The following is a 23740-nucleotide window of genomic DNA, read 5'->3' as shown; positions in this document are numbered from 1 at the left end:
CTACAGTGACTCAATAACTGTGGGATAGAAATAAACACAAATATATGTCTCTCCTCGGTACGTTCACGCCGCCACCAAACGCACCTTTGAATCGCAACGCTAAAAGCTCGCGTAGTGGCGGGCCAGGAGCCCGCGAGCGAAGGCGCGTTGCCCCATTCATTGCGCGCGCGACATTAATAGGTTGACGTTGATTAGCGTGTTCATACTCACACGGCTTCTTGGCATCCTTGATTTTCATGTCTTGGAAACGTACAGGAGGCGAGGTAGGTCCCGGTCCCGGTTGGCAGTCGTACGCAGGCGTTCAGAAGCATCCGCAGAAGCCGCTAGTCCCCGAATACAGTGAGTGCGTGAGGGTGCGCTTGATTATGAAAATGGCACTGAATCGGAACCTGCTGAACAGCCTGCACACGCCAGCCCTTCCTTTATATTACCACTGAACAACAAAAGGTTCTCTTTAACTATAACATAAAATGGCCGTTGGCATTAACACGTTTCAAAGGCACACATTTCCTAAATGTTTACAGCGAACTATCTGCATTGTTGCAAACGATTAACATCTGACAAGAAAAATAACACTGCTTCCCTACAACAGACAAAGGCACTCAGCTGATACTGCAACCCTCTCTCTGCCCGTTTATTATTATAGGCTCCTTGCAAGCCACCCACTGATGTCGATGTGGCTTCTGGTAAATGTTGTTTGGAGGAATCACCGAAGAATGAAAAACGCTTAATAGTAAACTACAACTCCCAGAATACATTGGCGAACGTAAAACGTGTTCAGATGAACTAATACAAAGCGCGTTGGGCTATGGGATTTGAAGTCATACTAATAACCGTGTCTGAAGTTAAAAAAGAAAGCAAATTTTCGAACTAAAAAAAATACATACATTAGCAGAGAGGGAGATGTGTGTAAAAATTGAAGTCAAGACAATACATTTCGTGGTGCACAGCATCAGCTGCCGTTTCTCACCTTTGATATGATCTTTTGCTTACTTCCTTTCCATACACAGAGCATAGTTACTCAGAGAATCAGTTAGACTAACAAATAACCTTTACTTTTATACACCACTCTTCTATGGGAAACACCATTCAAATATCATTTACAGCTGAAGTGTGCACAGGCAGGTAAAATTACTTGCTTAGATTTTGAAAAGTGGAAACCTTGTGGGTTTAGTTCAGCCCCTTGTAAGCAGCAGTGAAGTTCAATCAGTAATCAATATGTCAAAGTGGTATGTCCATTTAAAGTGCCTTGCACTCATATACATAACCAGCTCATTTTCTTTGTGATGGTTATTAGTACTACTATAATGTTGCATTGATTACTTTTCCTTTTCCTTTCATTATACTTTTTTTTTTTAATTTTTGCAAACGTATTTCATTTTGTTCTGCTAGGAGAAGTGTTGAGAAAGGTCTTTGTTTAAAAATATTTCTGACAAAAAGGGTGAATCTCCAACTACCCACTGACTGGTTATTATACCAAAAACAATATTAAAATTATAAAAAGTGTGTTACCACACCCCAACATTTGGGAACCCCACAGAAGCTCAAGCACTACAACTATTGACCTGCTAAACCTTGGGACCTTTGATTTGCTGCCGTCTGTAAACTTCCAACCTCCAAGCTTCTGTGCATTCTGACAACACTGGGCAAAGATAACAGCTAGAATATCAAGATCACCTCAGCAAACAGCATGTACATATCTGCTATATGTAAGTAATTTTCTTGAATGGACCGTCAACATTTGGTGAATGATTCTTTTGCAGACGAGGCTTTTTAGTGAATGAAATCCTTGGCCTGCTTTTTAATTAGACACCTTGGTTGCATATGAACACGCTGCTGAAACCATTGAGATATGGTATGGCTAATGTAGATATTTTTCATAAAAAGGGAGCATTTATAACAAGAGGCACTGTGCTTCTCTGGAATTAGTTAGCATGCTGTTCTTATTACATTGTATGTTTTGACTGAGACAGAGGATGGGTCTTGCTGACCAGAAGCTGATTCAGTGATGTTTTCAGTGAACTTCAGAGTATAGTGTTTCCTTAGTTTTAATTATTTATTTAAACTAGGGTGCACTACCTTCTGGTAGTCAATTAGGGTTGGAAGTTGGAGCATGTAACTGGAGCATTTTACTACATTTATATTGCAATAAGGGCATCTAGTTAGAAGGAAGCTGCATTTGTTAATCATAAGCAGTTACATTCCATTAACGCACAAGTCACCTTTGATGTCAAGATGAGACTGTCAAACATCATGGCTCAGTGGTCTGGTCCAACAGACCATAGAGAATTAAACCTATTTAGTCTCAAGCAGAGGAGACTGCATGGGGATCTAATTGAGGTCTTCAAAATTCTCAAAGCCAATGATAAAGTAGATCCAGAAAAATTCTTTCAGCTTAACAGTGAATCACATATTTGTGGACACCAGTGAAAATTAAGAGGAAATACATTTATAACTGAAGAGTTTTCAGAATCTGTAACAAACTATAGAGGCAAATAGTTGAAACAGAATCCTTCACAACATTTAAGAAGTGTTAGATATTTCAAAGGCTTAGCTACTATTCAAACAAACAAGCTTAATAGACTGAATGGTCTCCTCTTGTTTGTCAAATTTCTTATGTTCTTATAGAAATAAAAAAAAACTTGTAATGTTCATTGGTGTTTGGATTGATCTTGACAACCCCTTCGGCCCTTTACTAATTTGTTATGGGAGTTTTGTAGTCATAAACCTGCATAATTATTCTTAGTTTGGGGACACTACACTTGTTTTTTAGCTCCTGAGCAAGGTTTGTTTATGAGGCCTTATCAACTGTAAGATTTATAGAAAGACTCAAATCAACTCAACTTTTCCTCACACCACTTATGTTGCTACTGAATACTTAATGAATGTCATACTTAAAGTATGACATTCACAAAACTAGTATTTCTACAAGACATTTTAGTTTGAATAATGCCATTAACATTTAATTATGTAATGCACAGATTGAAAACTGCAATGTAGTTAAAGAATTTAGTCAGTGTACTGTACACTGCCACATAACATCTCACTTTCTTAATGCAAGACATATTTCCTTTTTGTATCATTACAGATTTGTACCATTCAAAAAACTGCTGTCTCTGTTATACAGTACATCTTTTAATTTTACATCAATAATAATGTCATGTCTCAGCCAGGGTTCCTTCCCTGGCTAGGGCTAGATTAATGTTTTATGTCTTTTTTGTTCATCTTTGATTATTTAATGTATGTTGTTTATGTTCATGATTCTTTGTTTTTGATTTTATTTACAGTGTGTATGTAAGCTGCCTGTGTTATGTTCCATATGGTTTTGGGTGGTCCCTCGAAGAGCAGAGCCACCTGCCAGTGACCTCCAAGAACTGCCCTGTGTTCTATTAATCTGGATGATCTCCCATATTTCCTGGCAATTCATTCTGAATGTGCTATTGTATGATTAGTTCTTGTGCTTTTGTGAGTTTGTAGGATTTGTGGTTATTTGGATTATGACCTTCACTCTGTTTTTTGACTATTCTTTGACTATTCTCTATTCTCTGTGGTGGAATTTTGTTTGACTTGTATTGCCTCCTTTGTGCTCTCCTGGGCTGACTTTTTATCACAGAGAATTTTGTGAAATAGATCTCTTTTATTTAAGAAGAGTCTATTCTTTTCCTCAACCTAGTTGGTGTTTGGTGATATAAACCCCTCTAGTTAGCATTTTAGGAAGTGCTTTTGGAATTCTTTAGCGTCTGGGACTCCTTGCCTAAAACAGATGTAATTTATGTCCCATTTTACATGCTCTTCCATAATACATCATACATCTCATCGGCTTCACACTTAAAGTCACAGACACTCACTCTGTAGATGCTACACTCTCATCTATGTATTTTTGTGCCATAATATATGCACACCATGATAGTTTCTCAGGGCTGTTTAAGTATAATGGACTAAGACAAGATTGGTGCAAACATATAAAGTGCTTTTTATTTTCAGACAAAATCAAACAAATCATTGTTCAAAAATGCAGTGCAGTCTTTGAAATAAATAAACATTCCAATAAAAGAACAGTGTATGTGGAGGTTAATATTCAATAAATAAATAAATGATCCAAATGGTAAAATCAGTGTAAATCTATAAAAAAACCATTGTCACACATGTGCACATGGAAGGAAGCTAAAGGGCCTGAATGAGGGTAAATCCATGCCAGACCAGGGGGTGGCAGAGTGTACTGACCCTTTCTCTCTTTCCACTGCAGGCTAATTACGGGAAATTCTGCCTGGTCCTGATGATGTCATTTCCAGTGCTAGGTCCAATGACATCACTTCTGGTTCCGGACTTAATGACATCATTTCCGGTCCTGGCCCCGATGACGTCACTTACTATCCTCTGCTTTAAAACCACCATCTTTGCCTCATCACCACATTTCTGTTTTGGACTTGTATCTCTACACAAATGTACTCTCGATTTAATTCATTTGCAGCCAGGAAAAATTATCTGGGTAGCTGTCCCAAAATCCTTTTCTGATTCTTTTGTCTCATCTTTGACACCATATTATATATAAGCATAACATATACAGTATAAACCATTAACTGGACTGTGCCCCCAATGTCATGTTGGTCACTCCTGCTCCCTAGGTTCTCAGCAGTAGCAACCCTTCCCTGTAAGCACTGTCTGCTTGCTCCATATGTGGCATCTTCCCCAACTGCTTGCCTCCTCTCCACAGAACTGGCTCTGCAACAATCCTGGCAGACGTCCTTTCTCTTATTTTCCTTTTAACCTCCCACTCTCTCTTCCCTATTTCTTTTTTTTTTTTTTTTTGCTTTTCCTGTCTTGTGCCCTGTGTTGGCTGGGATTGGCTCCAACAGACCACCGTGACCCTGTGTTAGGATATAGCGGGTTGGACAATGACTGACTGACTGACTGTCTATCCTGCTCACATTGGGTGTAGTACACAATGTCCAGAGCACCAAAGAAGAAACCAGCTGAACTGAGCACGTCTGCACATGTATGCATGACCAGCCAATTACCCCATCAATACCATGGGGCTACTTGGTTATTCAACCGCATGCCCCTACAACAACAACAATTTAATTCATTTAATTTAATGCTTCAATGGGCTTTAACGTGCCCTATTTTTGACAGCCCCTCAGCCTTGACTCCCTAAGAAGACAGTTATTTACACCCCTCAAATCCTAAACATACTCTTATCTATAAAAATACACACCTGTAACACAGATCACTAACATTCATCACCACAAACATTTGTTGTGGCTGTTTAAGTCCTTCTGATATGCATTGATACACCCCAGTTCTACCACACTATAAACCTATGGTACTGCAGTCTGATGTGCCATAAGCTATAGAAAAGTTGTATTCAAATCAAAACTTCCCTACTTTCCTTATCACTAATACTAATACCATGTTTCTTTTGATCTCTCTCATAGCCTCTCTTCTTCCACATCCTTATCTCACTTTCATGACCTATCTTCCTGAAACCAGTCAAACTCTTTTTAACTGAACCATAGTCTACAAGATTACTAGAGATCTGACTGAAAGGAGCTCTTAAGCTATAGCCAGGAATCTTACTGAGGTATCACTAAAACCACTTTCAGGGCCAAGAATAGCTTCAGGAATGTCCTTGAGTCATTGTCCTAGAGCTTACCCAGTGACCTGAGGTGTGGGTTTATTTGATCATTTTATTGGTCATTTTTCCATGGATATTTCTTTAAAAATGTGTTAATTTCATTGGTTTTGTTCTTTTTAGTAGTCATTTGATGATTACATTCTATGTTTAATACCATGCTTTGTATCTAACTAGGGTTTGCCATTGCAGAGTGCTGCATATGTTTCAGTTGATGATGTGTCACATGCCATCTTACGTATAACCAAAGCACAATGATATATATACTGCTATATATTACTTAAAAAAGGACTCTCAACTAGTGCGTGGCCAATATGGATTTTTTAGATTCATAATTATATTGATGTATGAGAAACAAAGATGACCAATTACTGATACATAGTGTACTAATAGTGCTGGAGTGTGTAAGTATTATTTTACCTAGGAAAAACGTGTTAAAAGAAATACATTAAGTGCATGATATTTTTTACATGAGCATGTTTTAATTACATATTTAAATAGGTTAAATGATAATTACTAAAATACTGCTTGCAAAAATTGTAATGGTCTTTAGAAAACATTTGTATAACATTAAAAAACAGGTAGGTTTAACTTTAACCTCATTACTACATTTGCTTAACCCACTTAATTCTCACTTTCTTTTTTGCTTTCTGTACCTTCCTCTTTCTGAAAGGAGAAGATGACATTTGTTTACACATAAGACAACATTTCCTGTGTACCGGTGAAAGATTATAGTGGAGGAAGTAGAATATTTGAAAGATTGGCAAATTATTTCATTTTTTGAAAATATATAAAATAGTCTATACAGTATATCAGAAATATTTAACATTCAAAACAGAATACAATTTTTAGAATAAAACCGCATGCTTTACCAAAAACAGTATTTTGTTGTTAAAACAATTGGAAAACAATGTTTGTTCATAAAATAAATATTGCCAATTATAAAAGAATGTATAAAATTCATTTTTACTCCATTTTGCTAAAAGATGAAAAGAAAATATAACATAACCTATTGAAAATAAGTGTAACTGCATTTCCTTCTTTATATACATTGCAAGAGAATGACACAACAAATGAAAAGGTTTTGGGTCCAACATGGTACCCCATATATTAGGTTTGCAAGAAAAAAAAAAACAAATGAGAAAAGGTCTTTTCAGACTTCAGCTCAATATGGAACTAGTGAAAATGCAGAGCTTTTGTTTTTCAGCCCTCTGGACAGGAAGGGGTGGGTCCAGGTGGGCGGGCATGGGAAGTGATGTCAGTGAATTCATAGCTGTCAATCATCCTATCTGCAGTGGGGAAAAATGAAAGGCATTAAAACACAGCCCCAACCCCTGGTGAGTCTTTATAATTACAGTTCCTAGAGCCCTTTAGCTGTCACCTTTGCGCACATGTGTGACAATATATAAAATACAAAGTTGACTGACTATCTCATTCAGTCACTCACTCATGAATCCATCCATCCATTTTCCAACCCGCTGAATCCGAACACAGGGTCACGAGGGTCTGCTGGAGCCAATCCCAGCCAAAACAGGGCACAAGGCAGGAACCAATCCTGGGCAGGGTGCCAACCCACCGCAGGACACACACAAACACACCCACACACCAAGCACACACTAGGGCCAATTTAGAATCGCCAATCCACCTAACCTGCATGTCTTTGGACTGTGGGAGGAAACCCACACAGACATGGGGAGAACATGCAAACTCCACGCAGGGAGGACCCGGGAAGCAGGTGAACCCAGGTCTCCCAACTGCGAGGCAGCAGCGCTACCCACTGCGCCACCGTGCCGCCTCTCACTCATCAACGAAAACATTATTTCCCATTTGATTCAAAGACAGTAATTTGACAGGATTGTACAACTAAGTCAATTTAAATCTGCTAATAAAATACATTTTGATATACAGTATTAATATTTAGTGATAAAAACAATACAAAAATTAAATATCCCAAAATCTAAAAAAAATGGTTTAACTGATTTGATTTAAATTTAGTGGCATTATAGAAACAAGAAAGTTAGCAATGTAAGCAAAGTGCAGTACCTACCAGTAGGATGGATAGATGAGTTAAGAAGGGGAGGACTCCCTGACAGGAAAGAGATGGGATGACATGTGATGTGGACAGTAAGGTGTGAAGTAGAAGAAAGAAAGTTTGGCGAAACTTAAAGAAAACATAGGTGGTAAGTGTGCTATAAAGCTTAAGGGTGGGTCCCAGGCACTACTGATGTGAAAGTAGGTGTTTTCACCAGAACCTAAAAAAGAAGGAGAGGGAAGTGAAAGGGGGAGAGGCACTCTTGGGTTCAAGACAGGATGGGGCTGACAGTGTCCTTTGGTCAGTTAAAATCCTAGCACAGCTCAGTTAAGGAGTTCCCAATGGCCAGAACATAAAGGCGGTGTACATAGTTCATGGTATTATTTGTTTTCACCTGTTCTTTTCTGTACAATACTTACTTCTCTCCTCTATTGAGCTTCATTCCTTCATTTTCTACTCATGTTTCCTCTTTCCTCTATCCACAAAAACATCACTACAACATATTTATAGGCAGAAAAGCAACCCCAAAATTAAAAATGTTCCATTCATTGCATGGGTGACGTAAATGTGCAGACTTTAAATATCATTGCTGTTAGTAATAAGACACAGTTAATCAAGATTCATTGTTAGAACTTTATTGTCTGGCAATGGCTTTTAGGGTAAAACCATATTAATAAAATAAAAAATAAAATTACAAAAAAACAGAAGCTTAACAATGCAACTGATAAAAAACACAAAAACAAATGCTTGTGTGAATTGTGTGAAAAAATTTAAATCGTAAACATCTAATAATAATAATAAAACTATAATAATGCATTCCTAGGGTGAACATATGACTTGTGATAAACTTGAAAATAAATTCTTGAATGCACAAAGTAAAAACCCACCTCTAAAGCCAAGTTTTCTTCAGTTGGCTTTGTACTTTTGTGTGTAATGTGCGTAATGCATATTGAAAGCTGTACCTTTTATTTGACTTTCTATCATTTTCCATTTTCTAAGTTTATTTAGGGTTTATTTCAGTATTTAGTAGTTGCAATGTTTAGTTCCCCACTTTCTCTGAGGTAAACCGTTGTTTCAGTACACTAAGCCTGTTTCAATTTGTATATTGGTTTTTATTTAAACCCTGCAAAACTTTTCTAAAGGTGCAAGATCAGCATACAGCCAATCAAGCAACATAAGTATTGAGCGATTGTTCTGTCCTCCTTAAGTGGTGTTGTTCCTGAAATGAACACCCAATTCTGGTGGCTTTAAGACTTTTATATCCCCAAGGGTTTGGTTTCATGGCAAAGGTGGAAGCTGGGTCATTTTCCATATAGCCACTGAACAGCAGACAGAAAAAGATATAGTTAGTGTTCAGCATGCTATTGTTCACCTTGTCAGAATCCTGAAGGTGTACCCTAAGAGTGCATGCTTAACAGTATATATTCTGTAAATAGAAATAGTGTACAGAACTTTATATGACAATTAAAATTTAAAAAATTTACTTTTAACATGTTGTGAGGTTTCTAAACTCTTTTGGGACTCCCCCCAATGAGACTTTACGCCGAAGAGCATCCTGAAGTGCGATCGCCGTGTCTGTGGAAGACAGCTTATCCATCACCTGGGCAACCACAGGCTCCCAGTGTTGCAAAAGCAAATCCAAACCAACTGCGGTCTCGCTATAAGCACCGTCATTGATGGGTGATGCAACGAACATTATAAATGCAGGGAACAGTATTACTTGGCCACTAACCTGGCCTCAACCCTGCCTGATTGCTGTGTCTGTGCATAGGAGAGTGGTAGATCCCGCTACAATAAATAACCATGCTGTTCCTGTTTCAAGCTGAATAAAGCTGGTTTTGTTAAAGTACTGAGACTCAGCCTCATGTTTTGGGGTGCAAGACAGTGACTCACATATCACAATGTCTATAAAGTGCAAAAACAAAAATTGTATAATAATCTAAACAAAGAATATTCATCCATCCATTATCCAACTCGCTATATCTTAACTACAGGGTCACAGGGGTCTGCTGGAGCCAATCCCAGCCAACACAGGGCACAAGGCAGGAAACAAACCCTGGGCAGGGCGCCAGCCCACCGCAGGGCACACACACACACACCCACTAGGGACAATTTAGAATCGCTAATCCACCTAACCTGCATGTCTATGGACTGTGGGAGGAAACCGGAGTACCTGGAGAAAACCCACGCAGACATGGGGAGAACATGCAAACTCCACGCAGGGAGGACCCGGGAAGTGAACCCGGGTCTCCTAACTGCGAGGCAGCAGCGCTACCCACCACGCCTGCGTGCCACCCAAAAAGAACATTACAGCCTTATTAATTTCAACATCCATCCATCCATTTTCCAACCCGCTACATCCTAACTACAGGGTCACGGGGGTCTGCTGGAGCCAATCCCAGCCAACACAGGGCGCAAGGCAGGAAACAAACCCTGGGCAGGGCGCCAGCCCACCGCAGGGCGCACACACACACCCACACACCAAGCACACACTAGGGACAATTTAGAATCACCAATCCACCTAACCTGCATGTCTTTGGACTGTGGGAGGAAACCAGAGCACCCAGAGGAAACCCACACAGACACGGGGAGAACATGCAAACTCCATGCAGGGAGGACCCGGGAAGCGAACCCAGGTCTCCTAACTGCGAGGCAGCAGCGTGTAGCAAACATTATAATTATAATTATGAAAAGTATAATTTGACAGAGTAAAGACTTCAATGGCCCGTAACCCTGTGTTTGGATTCAGCAGGTTAGAAAATGGATGGATGGAAAGACTTCAATGGAGAGAAAAGCTTAAAGTTTTGCAAATAAATTACAGTGGCACACAATAAGCTTTAGAATCATGCTGATGTTAGTCAAGTTCAGGATATAAAAGCAAATTTTAAAAACTCAGACCACAGTTAATGTTAACTAAGCAGAAAAGCTGAAAACCAATGAACTATAGTAATGGGCTATAGTAAATCCTTGTAACTGTGTCTCATACCCTTAAATATATAGTGTGAAAAGAGGACCAAAAACATGTAAGTAGGTGTTGCAGGAGTTATGAAGAGTTAAGCAGAACTACTACTTCAAATGGTGAAACCAAAAATTTTGCAAGCCTCTATATGCTTATACAGAACATAACTGGTAAATACTACAAATTTAATAATGCTCACTACACACATTTAGGAAATGATGTACATGCTAAATGCACCTCTCATATGTATTACACATTGAAGGTATAATTCTTTTTAAAAAATGATGATGCCTCATTAGTTATCCTCACTAATCCTTTCGGAAATTCTTTTGAAATTGGGCACTGCTTTGTTTCCAACAATAAGTGATTATCAGAAATTTATATATATACTACCATCTTTATTTTTATAATGAGTGTCGCTGCTACTGCTACACCTGAGAACTTCCTGCTGCATCTTCCATTGTTCAGGTATCTCCAAGTGTAGCAGAAACATAAAATCACTGCATGCTACATTTAAGATTAAAACTCCTACAGTGCGTACTAGGGAATTAGAGATTCACTCTGTTCACGATTCGATTCGATTCACAATACTGGGTTCACAATTCGATACCTCATGATTTTTATACAAATTCCGAATGAAGAAAACCTATGATTGAAAAGGTTTTGTTTATTATTATTTCTGAGACAATTCGTCTTCTATGCATTTCAGAATCAACAATGCATTTTCCTTGTTACTACTTAAACAATATGGTAACAGTGAAAGTCCTCTGAACAATATGTGAAAAAGCACAACACACTTTTAATACTATACTTAATATTCTACTTATTAAATGAAATTAATTATTGAAAAAGTTTTTTTTTTCTTAACAGAAAAAGTATAGTGCCAAAAACAGTGCAAATAATAAATCTAATAACTGGATTGGATATAAACAATAAGAGTAAAGCTTAATAATCTAATTTTCGTGTCTAGGAAATCAACAATTTTTTTTGTTATAAAAACACAAACATATCCACGTTTTCAAGTAGCAACTGTGACCTTTGGACATTCACAATATGTCCTGCAGTTGAAAAAACACATTCACTTGGAACAGAGGTTGTTGGAGTTGAAAGATATATTTTGGCCAGTGGTGAAAGCATTAGATACTTTGGAGGATTTTCTCTCCACCATTCCAAAAGACAGCACATGATTGCAATAGGGAATTTTTTCTTTACATATCAATCACTTGTTCTATCCCACTCGTGGCCAATGTCAGCAATTAAAATAATCTCCAAGCAGATCTTCCTGAGACAACTTTTTGGGAGGTGGTTGTTCCAGCTCAGCACCATGTTGTTCTGCTCTGTTTTATGGATCTGTAATTTTTTTAATATAAAGATGACTAGCTAAAATTCTAATTTTAATATCTATAGGTAAACTCTGACTAGTGTGGAATAATTTGGTCAGGTTATAAATTATGATATGCCCAACATTTAATATGAGACTAGCATCAGTTACATTATGTATTAGTATTTGAACTGTCACGTCTGTTTTCTCAGATGCTATTGTGAGTAGTACTACTAGCACTTTGCAAAACATACTTTTTACTGCTGAGCACAGACACAAACATACACGTGCAGAGTGAATACAGTAAATACCTGGCTGTGCTGTAACTGCTTTGCTTTCTTCTTCAGCATGTTGAACACAGCATCGCGCTGTTTGGGTTGCAGATGTGGCAGAGTTTTAAATGTTGTATCCATTCCGGTGCACTCCACAAGAAAATCATAGCCTGCACAGTGTCTGGCTGTGAGGTCTTGCACTCAGAATTGCACTCGTTGTGCTTGACACAGTGGATGAGTCTTTCTTGTTTGGGGCCATGCTTTGCTCAATCATGTGCTTCTGTAGCACAATGAGAGACACAATGGGGATATGTTCATCGCATAGCACTGTGGTGGTTGACTTGATGAGTTTAAACAGTTGTACAATGTCAGTGTCATCCAGTGTGACAATTTCACGTGTATTTTGTCATATCTCTGTGCTTAATGAGGGCTGCTGCTATCTTTGCTTGCTGCTCAAGGTAACGATCAAGCATTTCCTGTGTACTATTCCATCATGATATAACATCGACTATCAGTATATGTGACGAAAGGCTTGCAATTTCTATTTGTTGACAAACACAGCTGTAGCTCTGGGGCTCCAGTGGAAAAAAGTGATGATCCATCTCATTTGACCAAGTAGATGACTAACATGCATTACACCCAAGCCTGCCTGGGTAGCCAATTCAGAGTATGTGCAAAGCACCTGATATGAGGGCAAAGCCCAGCCTCATTGACTGCTACATTTATGTTACATGAATTATCACTAACAACAGTGATGCTGCGATTAGCCCTTTCAAGCTCCCACTTCAAAATAGCCGATTTCAGCATTGTTGCATCTAGTGTGGGTTTCAAAAAGAAACTGCATTTGAAGCACAAAACTCGCCATTTCCCAGTTGCTGGTGATAGCAAGGGCTATAATTGTGGTATAACTTTGGTTCGTCCTGGAGGTCCAACTCTCTGCATCTTTCAGGGATTACTTCACAATCATCTTAGGCTTGTTGTATAGGGCCAGCAATATAGTGCCACTAAAGTGCGGGCATGAGGGAATGCTGTTCTTCATGTCTAGCGTGTTCACAAGCAGCACTAATACACTTTTTTATTTCTTTGGCCCTTGCACTCGACTGTGGAAGTGGTGCTGTAAATATATTTGTCAGTGATGTTTGCCCTTTAGGCAATTGTTTCTTTGCAGGTGGTGATTTGTATTTGTCACTGTATTGTACATGGTTCAGCAGGTTCATAGTGTTTGCTCTTACGTATGTCAAAACTCTCTTGCAGTGCTTGCAAATGGTCTGAGTCTTATCAACTAGTTTCTTGCCATTTACTCTTTTAACAGGAAATCCAAAATGCTGCCATACAGCAGGCTTAAAACACGATGGGGCATCCTCAATTTCGACATTGTCTGATTATTATTTAGGTTACTTTGCATTTAGCTACACACTTTCAAACTAAGGCCAGGGTTTGTTAAAACATGAATACATTTAAATGTGCTGTCTTTTGTTAAAAAATAGCATTTAAGAAAAAGAGTAAACCCATAACGTTTTATTAGCACTTAGAGCAGGGGTGGGAAACTATTTTTTTATGGAGGACCAAATGAGAAAAGCAACATATTGAAGAGGGCTGAACACATTCTGTTAACTGTTATATTATGGTAAACATATTATATTTTTTAATCACCATAATGAAATTAATATAGACCATATATTCACTGATTTTGTTTGATTTATTGAACTATGAAACATATGCACACTATAGCATGCTTTCTAACAGAATCTACAATTCATGAGTATGTAAAACAAAAAAAAAAAACAAAATAAGAAATACATTTTACTGCATTAATCACTGATAAAGTATTCTACTGTCTGATAAAGTATTCTACTGTCTTTGATGAGAGAGACTTGTTGAGAGAAGCAGCAGCTTCCTCATGAAGGCCTTGACTAAGCTGGGCATATCATGTGCAAAAAGACATTTGCCTTGCTGTTTTGTATTCTGTTCATTCATAAGTGCCGTCACCTTAACAGCAAATGCTAAATCAGTTAGCCACTCAGTACTGTTTAGTTTAGGAATGGGTTTTCCTTTCATTTGACAAAACACCTGAATCTCTGATTTCAAATCCCAGACCTGTTTGAGCACTTTGCCCAAGCTTAGCCACCTTACAGATGTGTGGTAATCAAGACCAGTATGATCAGTCTCATGCTCCTCCAACAGCGTAACAAACTATCTGTGATTTAATGCCCTAGCCCTGATGAAATTTAAAGTATTTATTACAACATCAACAACATGATTAATTTTCAGCACTGATTTACATAGCAGTTCTTGGTGAATAATACAATGTAAAAATATGAGTTTCTGGACTGGCTTAATCTCAGCCACTTTTTTCTGCACCCTTTTTTTAAATATCCAACATTTGTGCCTGTCAAATTTTGAGAATCCTTAGTTGTCATACTAAATAACTTTTCCCACTGCAGTCCTAACTTTTGCATACCCATACTGACTTCAGTAAATAAATCCTTACCGGTTGTTGTTCCTTTCATTGACTGCATAGAAGCCAGTTCCTCTGTCTTTTGTTACTCCTTTCACAAAAATCAGCAGCTGCACTGTGTCATGAACATCTCACCTTTCATCCAAGGCCAAGTAGAAGACGTCGACAGCTTCAGCTGCAGTACCAGATTCTCTGCAATTTCCTCAATCCAATCTTGTTACCGTTCATCGTAAGAGGGACAGATGTTCAAACACATTCTTCTTCTCTGGACAGAGGGTTGCCACCCACTCCAATAAGCACTCTTTAACAAATTCTCCATCAGAGAATGCTTTGCTTCTTTTGGCAATTTTGTTAGCTAATATATAGCTATTTTTTTATTGTTCCTTCATTTGCTGTGTGAAGCTTTGCAAAAAGACTTTGTCGTTTTTGCAGTTTAGCTAACATTTCCTTTGTAGTCCTCACCTTCTCCTCTTCAGATAAATTTTTGTTTTTTTCGGCATGCTTGGTCTTAAAGTGACAGCTGACGTTGTAGTCATTAAATGCAGCAATGTGCTCTTTGCATACAAAACAGATTGTTTTACCACTAACCTTTGTGAAAAAATACTTAGGAGTGCATGATTTGTTCAATGATCTGTTTTATGCATCAATTTTTCATTTTGTACCATTCGTTTTTGTTGTGTCTTTGCGCAAAATGCAGATGGAACACAGGTTAACAACAAGTGTTATCTTCATTTATTTAATATACAGTAACATGAACAATCTCTGTATCACCCCAGTCTCCCATAGTTTTCCTCTTTTATATCCCTTCTTTTGTGATACAATCTCCCACAGTTTCCCTTACATATCAATTTTGATCTGCTTGTGATGGGTGTCTGGTCACACTCACAGGTAATCTAACTTTGACACCATTAAATATCCGACTACGACACCCAGTTTTATTAAGAGACTGGGAACTCTTGAGATTTACCGATAATAGCACACAGGTTTCTTTAAATTGGGCGGTGAGTAAACACACAATTAAAGACACAACAGTAATTTCAGGAAAAGCAACAGTAACTTCTATTACACAAGACAGTATAAAGTACATAAAAAATTAAATGAACATAAAAAAAATCTAACAATATCAGGAACGAAATGCCTTTTTTTCAAAGGAAAGCACGCAGTCCACTCTAAAAGTCTATTAAAAACATAAAGTGGAGGATACAGCCTTTAGTGGTGCAGAGTCCAATTTGCGCACTGTGTTACCCCAACAATTAATCCTCCAACTGTCCACGGATGCAGTCTATTCACCGGACACTCATTTCCCAACACATGTTTTGTCAAATTGTTGAATCCCTGTCAGCGTCTCTTCGTCGTTCCTTTTTTCCACTCTGGGGTCCTTGTGTTGCTGTGACATGGACACGCCTTATTTCTCGTCTGCCAGCTTTGCTCCGTCCTTTCATGCAGCTTCCCTCTCTTGCTCAGCCCACTCCTCTACACATATGACTGTGTCCCCACTTACCATAGCAACAAGATCATAAAGTTCGTGGATGACACGATGGTGATCGGACTCATCTTGGGCAAGGAGGGTGAGCTGGCATACAGGGACAAGGTGGAGCGGCTGTCAGAGTGGCGGGGCCTGTGTGGAGAGGGTCCGGGTGTTCAGGTTTCTGGGCATTGAGCTGGAGGATGACCTGACCTGGAGCACCAACACCAAGGAGCTGCTGAAGAAGGTCCAGCAGAGACTGTATTTTCTGAGAATCCTCAGAAAGAACCATCTCCCCAAAAATCTGCTCCTTGCCTTTTATCATTGTTCTATCGAGAGTGTGCTTACGTATAGACTGTGTGTGTGGTACGGCAGCTGCACTTCCTCAGAAAGGAAAGCACTCCACAGGGTTGTCAGGACAGCGGAGAGAACAATTGGTTGTACCCTCCCCACTCTGGAACAAATCTACACCTCCCGATGCCACAAAAAAGCAATAGACATTTCACAGGATTCATCACATCCCGGTCATTGCCTCTTCCAGCTTTTGCCATCGGGCAAGAGGTACAGAGAAATGAAAACTAGGACAAACCGCCTTAAAAACAGCTTTTACCCAAAAGCAATCATTGCCCTGAACCCCATATCATTCCCCCAATGTGCAATATAGACCTTAAGTCAACCAGTGCAATTTGTACATTTAACCAGTGTAATTTGTGTATATAACTAGTGCAATCTGTATATTTTGTAAAGTACTTTTATTACTATTCGGTTTGTTATTATTGTCTCTCATCTTGTCTTTTTAACTCTTATGCCTCACACTGAGTCGACTTCACCTTCAATTTTGTTGTTCCTTTGTAAAAGTGACAATAACAATAAAGATCTATCTATCTATCTATCTGGACCCACATCCGGCATCTCCTTGTGGAGCTGTCTCTTCCTCCCTGGAAGTAAGTGTTGCCGTCCTTGTGTCTCACATCGTGCCAGCCACGTACCTTCGTCTGCCTGCGAGCCCCTGTGCTCTGTGCGAGTGTCTTGGCAGCGTTCCCTGTTGTGGGACATCCAGTAAATTTAGTCTTGATACAAAGCTTAAATTAATTGATAACCAAAAATAAGGTGTATAATAGACTAAGGGGTATAAACCAGACCCTCCACCAGGGGCATCTGTAATAGAAATTTACTTCAAATTAAAACAAAAAATTTATCACCAGTTGAGAAAGAAGCATGCAGTTTTAAATGCTGCTTATTGAACATTCGCTCTCTGGGCAGTAAAGCTGTTTTGGTAAATGATATTATATTAAGTACAAAATCTGATCTGTGTCTTGTCACTGAAACCTGGCTTAGTAAGTGTGACACTGTTCCCCCAGCTGAGGTGTCACCAGATGGATACTCGGTCCTTCATAAGTCTAGAGATTCTGGTCGAGGAGGAGGACTTGGAATAATTCATTGTAACAAAATGCAAATCACGTCTAAAAATCTAGGCAACTTTACATCCTTTGAGGCATTCATTTTAAATATTAAAACAGATTCCAACACAATTATAGTGCGAGTCTACAGACCACCAGGGCCATATTCATTGTTCATGACTGAATTTAGCAACCTTCTATCTGATTTGGCTATAAATTATGATCACGTAGTACTGATGGGGGATTTTAATGTACACATTGATGTGGAAACTGACACTTTTAGCAAATGTTTACTTATTTGTTAAATTCAGTAGGATTTTGTCAGATTGTCAAAGGTCCAACTCATAATCATAACCACACATTAGATTTAATTATAACTTACAAAGTTGAAATTCAAAATGTAAATATTACTCCATTAAATGAAGTTATTTCCGATCACTACTTAATTACATTTGATTTAGTCCTCCCCTTGCCAACACAGTCACAGATTAAAACAAAAACAGTATGACATCTAGATTGTAATTCTGCTTCAGAATTTATAGATATTTTGAGTAAGTCGAGTGTAATTGTGGAAAACCATTTAGATCAGCTAACATCACATTATAATATGACCTTGAGAGATGCTCTGGACGCAGTGGCTCCCCTTAAAACAAAAGTGATCAAAGCACATAGAAACTCTTCATGGTTTAATGAAAAGACTCGAGCTCTTAAATTAGAGTGTCAAAAACTGGAGCGCAGATGGAGAACAACAAAGCTACATGTCTTTCAAATTGCATGGACAGAGAGTGTTAATAAATATAAAAAATCCCTCTTTAAAGCTCACTCAGAATACTATTCTACAATAATAGATAGCAATAATGAAAATCCTCGGGTACTGTTTAGAACAGTTGCTAAATTAACAAATGGAAATTCAGATCTACAGTGCAAAATACCAACAGATATTAGCAGTACAGACTTTATGAACTTCTTCAATGAGAAAATTAAAAATATAAGATCCCAGATCTCAGCATCACAGTACAAACCAAATACTAGCTTAGCACACCCTGTCTCACATTGCATTCAGCACTTTAGTAATTTTAATCCTGTAACTGAGCAGGAAGTCTTAACTTTAATTTCTAAAATGAAGCCCACTACTTGTTCCCTAGATCTAGTTCCAACAAAATTAGTAAAAAGTGCAATGGATGTTCTTGCAGCGCCTATTCTAAACATTATCAATAGTTCATTATTGCATGGCACAGTACCTGAAGCACTAAAAGTGTCAGTCATTAAACCATTACTTAAAAAGTCAGACCTAGACCCACACATACTAAATAATTATAGGCCTATTTCAAATGTACCCTTTCTCTCTAAAATACTAGAAAAAGTAGTCGCCAATCAGCTTCAGGCACACCTTACGCATTACAATATATTTGAGAAATTCCAATCTGGTTTCCGCACTGGTCATAGTACAGAAACGGCACTAACGCGAGTTGTAAACAGCATTCTGATATTATGTGATGAAGGAAACTCCACTGTAATTATGTTGTTGGACTTAAGTGCAGCATTTAACACCACTGACCATTCTATTTTACTGCACAGGCTAGAAAATGATGTTGGGCTTACAGGCACCGTGCTCGCTTGGTTTAGTTCTTATTCATCAAATCGATTCCAATATGTACAGAAATGTGCTGACAGTACTCCATCATTATACACAGAAGTTCAATATGGTGTTCCGCAGGGCTCAGTACTTGGACCTTTACTGTTTTCACTTTACATGCTTCCACTGGGATCTCTCATTAGGAAACATAATGTTAATTTTCACTCATATGCAGATGACACCCAGATTTTAGATCAAATGAAGTTTCTCCAATGTTGTCTTTAATTAGTTGTGTTAGTAAATTAAAGGAGTGGATGAATGAGAACTACTTGTCTTTAAATACAGATAAAACAGAGATGTTAATTGTTGGAGGGAATGACGCTGATCACAACAATATTTTGTCATTTAACTCAGTTGGAATCCCCATTAATTTCACTGAATCAGCCCGCAATCTAGGAGTTATCTTTGACTCTAGCATGTCATTTAAAGCGCATATTACAAAGTTGTCCAAATCATGTTTCTTCCATCTTAAAAATGTTAGGGAATGAAGGCACTTTCTAAATAAACAGGATTCTGAGAAATTAATTCATGCATTTATTTCTAGTAGGACTGACTACTGCAATGCAGTGTTCACTGGATGTTCAAACTGTTCTTTATTCTGCCTCCAGTTAATCCAAAATGCTGCTGCAAGAATTATTACAAGAACAAGAAAATATGAACACATAACTCCAGTCCTTAAATCCTTACACTAGCTCCCGGTTAAGTTTAGGGCAGATTTCAAAATCCTCCTTTTAACATATAAAGCATTAAATGGCCAAGGTCCGGCTTACTTATCTGAAGTTATCATGACTTACAAACCAGAGCATACATTAAGATCTCAAGATGCAGGTCTGCTTATGATTCCAAGGATTAATAAAATAACAGTGGGAGGTCGAGCTTTTGGTTACAGGGCCCCTAAACTGTGAAATAGTCTGCCTGCTACTATAAGAGATGCCCCTTCGTTCTCAACTTTTAAATCCTGGCTGAAGACTAACTACTTCAGTTTAGCATATCCTGACTAGAGCTACTGATTAACTGTACATACTGCATCTCTGTTGTTAGTCATTAGCACTAAACATAAGTAACATGATAGTTATAATTAGATACTAACCCTCACCTATTCTGTTTCTCTTCTCGGTACTCAAATGTGGCACTTGCTGCCACGGCCCACCTGCCAAGTTGTTTTGCCTGTCTAAGGTAAAGTCATCCCTGATGGAGGATTGCAGGAATTGTGGGAAGGAGGGGTCCTTTCATCGGATTGGCTGGCCCAGCGCTGTTTCAGCCGTGGAATGGCCAAATGGGGGAGGAAGCTTGATGGATGCCGTCTCCAGGACTCTAAGCAAATCCAAATCATATTATGTGATATCATCTACTGTTAAATTCTGCTACGTACTTCTAAAATTTTGATTTTTATACTGTATTGAGGATTTGTTATGTTCTATGTATTGTATTGTATTGACCCCCTTCTTTTTGATACCCACTGCACGCCCAACCTACCTGGAAAGGGGTCTCTCTTTGAGCTGCCTTTCCCAAGGTTTCTTCCATTTTTTTCCCTACAAGGTTTTTTTTTTGGGAGTTTTTCCTTGTCTTCATAGAGAGTCAAGGCTGGGGGGCTGTCAAGAAGCAGGGTCTGTTAAAGCCCATTGTGGCACTTCTTGTGTGATTTTGGGCTATACAAAAATAAATTGTATTGTATTGTATTGTATTGTTCTCAGTGGACTGTCTCTCACCCTGCCTTCTCCTGCCCAGAAGTTTAAATGTCCTCTAGTCAACAGCACGATGGATTAAACAACGGCACATCCAAATTTCCTGGGTTTAACAAATAGTGTAAACACAAGTTAACAAAATGTATTGTTACCAACTATCAATGAGTACACATATGCTGATTAGAAACCAATATTCTCAGACATGTTAATTTCCAAGTCAGGTAAATACAAACATTTTCCAAGGAAGGAGCAGTTCTTTTATCACAATTTTGTATTGTTTGTATATTTAACCAGTTAAAACTTCAAAGCAGTGATTCTTTTCCAAGACAGCAAATACCTATATCCTGTAGATAGCCATGACAATAATCAGTACCCAGAAAATTTGCCAACAATGAGTGCCTATTGCTTTTTCATCTGCTGAGTTTTAAATGTAATATTCCTTTGCCTAAGAGAGAAATGGAACCACCCAGTGTACAAAAAATTTCAGGCGTGCCTTTTGCACCTTCCTCAGACCAGACAGAACCAGACTACAGGCTGCATTCGGCCTGCGGACCATACAATGCCCAGGTCTAGCTTACAGAAACAGATTCCACATCACTGTGATCAACCTCTATATATGCATGATACATTTCATCATATTTTCCAATCGTGAAATTTTGTGACACAAATTAGTAACATTTCTAGTGCGTACTCAGTTCTTGGCCAGAATACTGAGATGCATCAACTAACTGAGCTAGTGGAAATGAGAAACCTGCACAGCCATTACATCATTTACTAAAATACTTCCAGATCATGACCTGCAATCCCAAACGTTTTGCATATAGTTTTACTAAAATTGGCCACTGTGAACTCTGGATTTTGAATATAGACAATCAGCTGCTACTTTATGACAACCTGCCTCAAAAATGAAATGAAAAAGGATTATTTCTAAACAAATAAACATTTTAAACAGTTAACATATTTGCTTTTAAAACTACTTTAAAAAGTGCAATTACCTGCACAATCTACTCAGGTACAATAATGAAAATAAATGTAATTCATTACTTTCCACCATAACAGTTGATTGAAGACATGTAAAAACAAAACCTTGGGTAGTTTGTTTGTAAAAAGAATTTGTAGTTAGTCTCAGGTTCTTTTCATTTAGATGTTTCTTTTGACATTTTAATGTTTATAGCTTTGCCCATTAGTGATTTTTGGTGACTTCTCTGTTTTTGACCTGTGACTGCTCTGATTCTGATTTCAGCATGCCCCTCTATAAACTGAAAAAACAATTTTCAGATATATTTCCTTTCTGTCCGTAACATACACATTTTGAGACTTTTTAACATTAGTTAACCCTTCTGAAGTCTGTTAAAATGAAAAAAGTAAGCAAATTATGCAGTTATACTTTCTGTATAAAATGCCTAGAAAAGAGACTAGTGGATTTACATCTGTTAAAATGTTTCAATTTTAATGTGGTAAAGAAAATATTAACAATATTATTAATGCACGACCCATGCTGATTTGTAAGCTGAAACGTAATGCAGCAAATGTTCTAAAAATGTGGTCCACAAGGGTAAGTAAGTCTTTGTGTTTAAGTAAAGTGACACTTGGATTGGTCAGATATAAAAGTACATTCAGTACATAATGGACTACAGTAATGTATTTATTCTTTTTTAACAATCAAGTTGCTGTCCGACCTCTGCAACCCTGTATGAAATTCCCTACTGTTAGGGCCAAGAGGAACCTAAAAAATGTTTATTCCACTTCTCGCTCTCTGCTACTGTTACTGCTACTCTGCCGTTTGTCTACCAGTACCACATTAAGGTGTATAATGCTGTCATCTATCTGCTGAAAAGAGCCTACTCCCACTTGGAGAAACAGGGTAGCAGGGTGAGGTTGTTGTTTTTGTGACTTCTCTAGTGCATTTAACACTATACAGTCCAAACTAGTGAAGGAGACTCTCCAGTCTATGAGGGTTGATTCTACTACTGTAGACCACATTTTGTCAGGCTTAAGAACTACAGTATGTATCTGTCATAGTCATGAGTAGTGCAAGGATTCCACAGGCAACTGTACTGACTCCATTCCTGTTTACTCTGTACACCTAAGACTTCAGATACAATACTGAAACATCATCTGCAGAAACTTTCCAATGAAACAGCCATAATTTAGAGTATTAGCGGTAGGTAGGATAATGAATACTAGGCACTAGTGAGGGACTTTTCTGAATTTTGCAAATTGAACCACATGCACCTCAACATTAGTAAAACTAAGGGCATAATCCATAAGAATTTCCCCTTGGGATTAATAAAGTATCTATCTATCTATCTAATCATAAACTTTGGGAGGGTCAAGCCCACTCTGCCCCCAGTTCTCTGTTTGATGATGAAGATGTGGAGGTGGTGAAGACATTCAAATACCAACAAAGAGGCGACATACAGGAAGGGCCAGAGTCTGAGGAGGATGTTGTATGGTGTATGCAGGCCACTCTTACATGTTTTCTATCAGTCTGTAGGGGCCAGTATATTTTTTATATGGTAGTCTGCTGGGAAAATGGCATTAGTGTGGGTAATGCCAACAGACTAAATAAATTAATTAAAAAGGCTAGTTCAATTTTGGGAGTCATGCTGGACTCTCAGGAGGAAATGGTAGAACAGTGGTCACTCAGGAAGCTACTTATTATCCTTGTCAATGACTCTCACCCCCAGTATAAGGTTTTGGGTAAACAGAGAAGCACATTGCATAACACACTGCATAACACATAACAGCACTGCTCTGAGGAGTGTTTTGTAAAGCCGTTTATACCCTCAGCCACCAAGCTCTATAATGGGTTACTCCTCAGACAAGAAGATATTGTTCCTTGTCTGGTGATTGGTACTGAGCTGGTCTAGCAGATGT

At 38.3% G+C, this 23740-nt stretch overlaps 1 protein-coding gene across 1 annotated transcript in view; it reads right to left on the bottom strand.

Annotated features, from left to right (window-relative positions):
• Positions 1-676, bottom strand: part of LOC114660809 (pantothenate kinase 3) — an 84059-nt gene extending 83383 nt beyond the window's left edge. Inside the window, exon 1 of the mRNA XM_028813720.2 lies at positions 211-676. Coding sequence (XP_028669553.1) covers positions 211-238 — 28 coding nt within the window. The 5' untranslated portion in view covers positions 239-676. The remainder of the gene's footprint in view (positions 1-210) is intronic.
• Between the last annotated feature and the right edge of the window lie 23064 nt (positions 677-23740).

The sequence above is a fragment of the Erpetoichthys calabaricus genome, chromosome 11, assembly GCF_900747795.2.
Source record: "Erpetoichthys calabaricus chromosome 11, fErpCal1.3, whole genome shotgun sequence".
Classification (NCBI taxonomy): domain Eukaryota; kingdom Metazoa; phylum Chordata; class Cladistia; order Polypteriformes; family Polypteridae; genus Erpetoichthys; species Erpetoichthys calabaricus.
This window is presented reverse-complemented; position numbering and strand designations above follow the sequence as displayed.